The sequence below is a fragment of the Corticium candelabrum genome, chromosome 6 (genome assembly GCF_963422355.1).
Source record: "Corticium candelabrum chromosome 6, ooCorCand1.1, whole genome shotgun sequence".
Lineage (NCBI taxonomy): Eukaryota > Metazoa > Porifera > Homoscleromorpha > Homosclerophorida > Plakinidae > Corticium > Corticium candelabrum.
In genome coordinates this window covers 8,043,318-8,048,317 of record NC_085090.1, presented here as the reverse complement: position 1 = coordinate 8,048,317, position 5,000 = coordinate 8,043,318, and the positions used below count along the sequence as shown (strand labels likewise).

Here is a 5,000-nt window from a genome sequence, read left to right as displayed (position 1 = left end):
GCGTGCTCTTTGATAGCAACAATGATGTCTTTAAAACGAATGTGGCTTGTAAGAGTGTGACCATGATAGACTTCTGGTTCATTATGAGAGCCATCCCAACAATCCACTACAAACGACATCATGTATCATACATGTCACTTACTGATACTGCATCAGACGTATAGTCCCACATATAATACATCACATGCAAACAAGCGAGTACAAGCAAGCAAACGTAGAATAGAAAACCATAATTGCAACAGTACTTTTTTAACTTACATTCAACACAGCGGCAGCCTCTTCTCAAAGCTCGGATGTACATTTCCACATCAGACGGTCCTCTTAGCTGATCTTCGGCTAAATACCTGAGAAGAAATAACATATGACGAGACGCATCCCTCCAATACAATAGTCTAGTGTATTGTGAGATGCATCCCTCCAATACAATACTCTTGTGTATTGTGAGATGCATCCCTCCAATACAATAGTCTAGTGTGTTGTGAGATGCATCCCTCCAATACAATAGCCTAGTGTACTGTGAGATGCATCCCTGCAATACAATAGTCTAGCGTATTGTGAGATACATCCCTCCAATACAATAGTCTAGTGTATTGTGAGATGCATCCCTCCTATACAATAATCTAGTGTATTGTGAGATGCATCCCTCCAATACAATAGTCAAGTGTGCTAGCTAGTTGCCAAATAGTAAGGAATGTACTACAGTGCACTAACGTGTTATGTGATGAAGCAATATAGTAATGAGAAAGTGGCAATGTCATGTCTTGGTAAAGACTTCGATGAGCCAGATTCAACAATGCCGACTCTCGTCCAAGCAGCATCTGAGTAAAGCCTACAGCAAACAAAATTAGAAACAAACCAATTGTCTGTCATTTGTACGTCCATCCGTAAGCATAAAGTCAATCAGTCTGTTGCTAGGTTAGTGGACAGTTTCACCATTGCCTTTAGTCTATCCGTCTGTCAGTTAATCTGCTTGTCTTACATACCATCAATAGACAGGAGAAACTTCTCCCTTCCCTCTGGCGTTGGCTCATACATTTGAATCCACTCTTTACACTGCTGGAGACTAACAGTTCTCATCTGAAACGCAAATAGTAAATGTACACATTGCATGGTGCGTGTGAATTTCTGTCTGTTTATGTATTTATCTAATGTCTGTCTGTCTGTCTGTGTCTGTCTATCTGTCTGTCTGTCTGTGTCTGTCTATCTGTCTGTCTGTCCGTCCTTCTCTCTGTCTGTCCATTTGTTCGTTTGTTTGTCTGTCTGTCCGTCCGCCCTTCTGTCTATCTGCCTGCCTGTCTATCTGCATACTTTGCTGTCTTGACTGCCTCCGAACCACAGCCAAAGTGCTCTACAGCAAACACATACAAGCACACTAACCCCTTGCTCCAGTTCCAAGAAATACTTCAATTCCTGTGGCGTCAAAATGTCTCTGCTTGATGAATATCTACGAACACAGAATAACACTTAAAAAAGTAACGAACATGTGCGAGTCACGACATCCACAAGTGCTTCACCTCATAAGGAGATGGTAAATTTCTGGCCGAGTGGACAGCTCCTTAAACAGAGCAGCAAACTCATTGAGATCCAATTTGCCTTTTGAATCCTCAGACCTGTCAGTATCGTGTTCCTGATACAAAAGATTACTCAGACAGACAGACAAAGACAGACAGATAGACAGACAGACAGTTTTTACAGTTACCAGAGTGTACGTTAAGCTTTCATTTCATGACCCTTTGGGTCATTTTTCTTGGACTCATAGATAGTGATTTAGCGTTGACTGTAATAGCGTTGATGTTTACCAATAGATGTTTTTGACAGACAGACAGACAGACAGACAGACAGACAGACAGACAGACAGACAGACAAACAACAGATAGACAGACAGACAAAGACAGATAGACAGACAAACAAAGACAGACAGACAGGCAGACAAACAAAGACAGACAGACAGGCAGACAAACATACAGACAGACAGACGAAATCACACACATATACACGAGTGGGCGAGTGCATATGTCCATACATGTACACCCAAAGCAACCGTATTCACTGCTTACTCTAAATTTCTGTTTCAATTTTGAGACCGGTAAGCCAACGTTGAGTTTCTGGCACAAATTGATTACTTCACTCTCCTCTAACATGCCATCACCACTCTTGTCTGCTTCCTCAAACGTAGCTTTTAACCAACGATCTCTAGTTTTCTGTTTCTTTTCGACTGAATCTTGACCTATAATGAAAAAAGAATATATGAAACAAACAGCCACAGAGCGCGCATGAAAGCACACGTGCGTGCACGTGCACACACACACACACAGTGACACACACAAGCACAATCACACACACACACACACACACACACACACACGCACACATGCAGTGACACGCAGTGACACACACATACACACACACACACACACACACACACACACACACACACACACACACACACACATGCACACGTGCAGTGACACGCAGTGACACACACATACACACACACACACACACACACACACACACACACACACACACACACACACACAAGCACAGTCACACATACACATGCACGTGCACAGTGACACGCAGTGACACACACACACACACACACACACACACACACACACACACACACACACACACACACAGTGACACACACACACGCACAGTGACACACACACACACACAACAACAACAACAACAACAACAACAACACAACAATACCCACTCACCATAGTTTTCATCCATTACACACATGAGTCCCTCAATCCAAACACTCGCTTCATCCTGCGAATTTGCTACCAAATCTAGACTCAGATAGTCATCACTGTAGATGACAGAGAAGCTCCTGTCGGCATCAAACGCTTTGCCATGCTTCTGGAATGTTTCCGTATTCTGACCACGTCTAATTTCTTTCACTGACGTTATAGAAACTAAATTTCACATCAAAATTTAATTAAATGTGCAGCTAGACAAACAGACAGAAAACAAAGAGACAAACAGTGAAACACAAAACTAAAATGACAAGCAGCTTGCATAGCCAAACGAGCATGTTTGTGTGTGAATATGCCGACTCCTTTAGATCACATGAACCGGAGTGTTTTAATAGTTTAGGGTGTACGTCTGTGTGCCGCCTCTTCATACAAAACCAGAAAACATTTTTACGAATTATTGTCAGGTAATTAATTAATATATTAATTAATTGACTCTAGCTCCACAATCAACACACAATCACACTAATAGTTCATATTAATGTGTGTAAGTGTGTATATAAGCATATAGTACCATCACTAATTATTACTAGAAATATAGTAATCAATATGTGTAAGTATGTATACCCATGTAGTACCATCACTGATTATTAATAGAGATACATCAATCAATATGTGTAGGTATGTACATAAGGATATGATACCATAATTGATCAACCAGTTGTCACTGGCTTCAATACCCACTCCCATCAAATTACAAATTACAAATCACCACTCAAGTTCAACCCTCACAAGTGAGGCATTCAACAACCCTACCCAAGATTTTTGGAAGGCATAGCCAGATGGGCGTGGCACATAAGTCTGGTATGTGGACATGTCTGTGCAAAAAATTTCTGAAATAAAATTCAAAAATTGCAGCTAGTTTGGGGAGTGGTTTAGGATGCCTACTGTACAGTACCAGGCTCTACAAATCTGTCTCATTACAAGGCAATAAATCCAATTGCAATACTGTAGATATAGATACTCATGACAAGTCTCCACCTTTTCCTCATTATCACTCTGTTGATAAACCTTTTGACAGGTAATGAACAACACAGTCTAGCTAGTCCCTTCCCCTGTCATAACTTCTGGAGAGGAAGTGCACCTACTACATGTGTATCCAGTATGTTGGAGGCATAGCGAGCAGCTCTGAATGAGTAGCAGGCAGTTCTGAAAGCGTAGCGGGTGCTACGCCCTAGTATGCCTGGCTAGAACCCTGTCAGTGCCTAATGCAAGTCTGTTGTGTAGATCTATTGTTCAAATGTCCAAGCATGATGTTAGACACTTAGTGACACATCCTGTTGCATAATTCTCTCCCTTTCTCTAGCATGTCTATAATTACTTACCCAGCAACCACATTATAAGACCACATCCAACTATTATGAGTAAACTTACTCCTACTAAAGTGGATGCATCTCACACATACTTAACACACTTGAATACCTTGTCGATGACATCACACATTCTATTATACCTAACAGGTGAGAACAGGTCTTGCCTGCCTGACTGTCAGAAACTCATCAAACTCGTTTCAAAGAAGTGCCATCCTGCACACATGCATAGCGTCCATCTCTGGATCACATGCAAAACTGACACTAGAACTAGAACTACTGAGTATGGCCTGACAAATGACTGGCTATCTTGTCTAGAACACAAATATAGCTGCATACACATAAATATCACTGGATAAACACACTGTAAAGCTTCATACATAGTAGTAGTTCCTCAAATGTTGACAACCGCATATGCATATGCATACTATAGTAACCATTCCATTCCCTATAGATATATAGAAGAATGCATCTTGTAATACATTAGACTGTTGTATTGGAGGGATACATCTTGCAATACATTAGACTATTGTATTAGAGGGATGCATCTCACAATACACTAGACTATGGTATTGGAGAAATCTTACTTATCATCTTGTCATCATTATATAATTGTCTCACTTCTCGATTCCTGTGAATTTTTCTTCTTGGAGCTCCACGACAGATAGGTCGCTTCCTCATTGAGACTGAAGCGTCGATGGTAATGTCGACGCGAGGACTTCACCTTGATGAGGTTGCCACCCGAATGCAGAGCTTGCACACAGTCATCAGCTGTCAGTCAACAGAACAAATGCATAGAAAGAAAAAAACACATTAGAAAGTAGAAAGACTAGTCAAGGAAGGCGTACAAAGACATGCAATCATTTGTGCATACAGGAATCCAAGCAAAAAAAGTATCAGACCAAATCGGACTGGATGATGGAAA

The 5,000-nt window shown here is 41.1% G+C and overlaps 1 protein-coding gene across 2 annotated transcripts in view; it reads right to left on the bottom strand.

Moving 5' to 3' along the window:
• Nucleotides 1–5,000, bottom strand: part of LOC134181020 (inactive phospholipase C-like protein 2) — a 14,710-nt gene that overhangs the window by 8,350 nt on the left and 1,360 nt on the right. For both annotated transcript variants that reach the window (XM_062648215.1, XM_062648216.1), the window contains exons 2-10: nt 4,697–4,846; nt 2,727–2,927; nt 2,058–2,227; nt 1,515–1,627; nt 1,378–1,444; nt 984–1,077; nt 712–829; nt 259–344; nt 1–106 (exon numbers count right to left, since the gene is read on the bottom strand). The exon at nt 1–106 is cut by the window's left edge and continues 15 nt beyond it. In XM_062648215.1, the coding sequence (XP_062504199.1) occupies nt 1–106; nt 259–344; nt 712–829; nt 984–1,077; nt 1,378–1,444; nt 1,515–1,627; nt 2,058–2,227; nt 2,727–2,927; nt 4,697–4,846 (1,105 nt within the window). The remainder of the gene's footprint in view (nt 107–258; nt 345–711; nt 830–983; nt 1,078–1,377; nt 1,445–1,514; nt 1,628–2,057; nt 2,228–2,726; nt 2,928–4,696; nt 4,847–5,000) is intronic.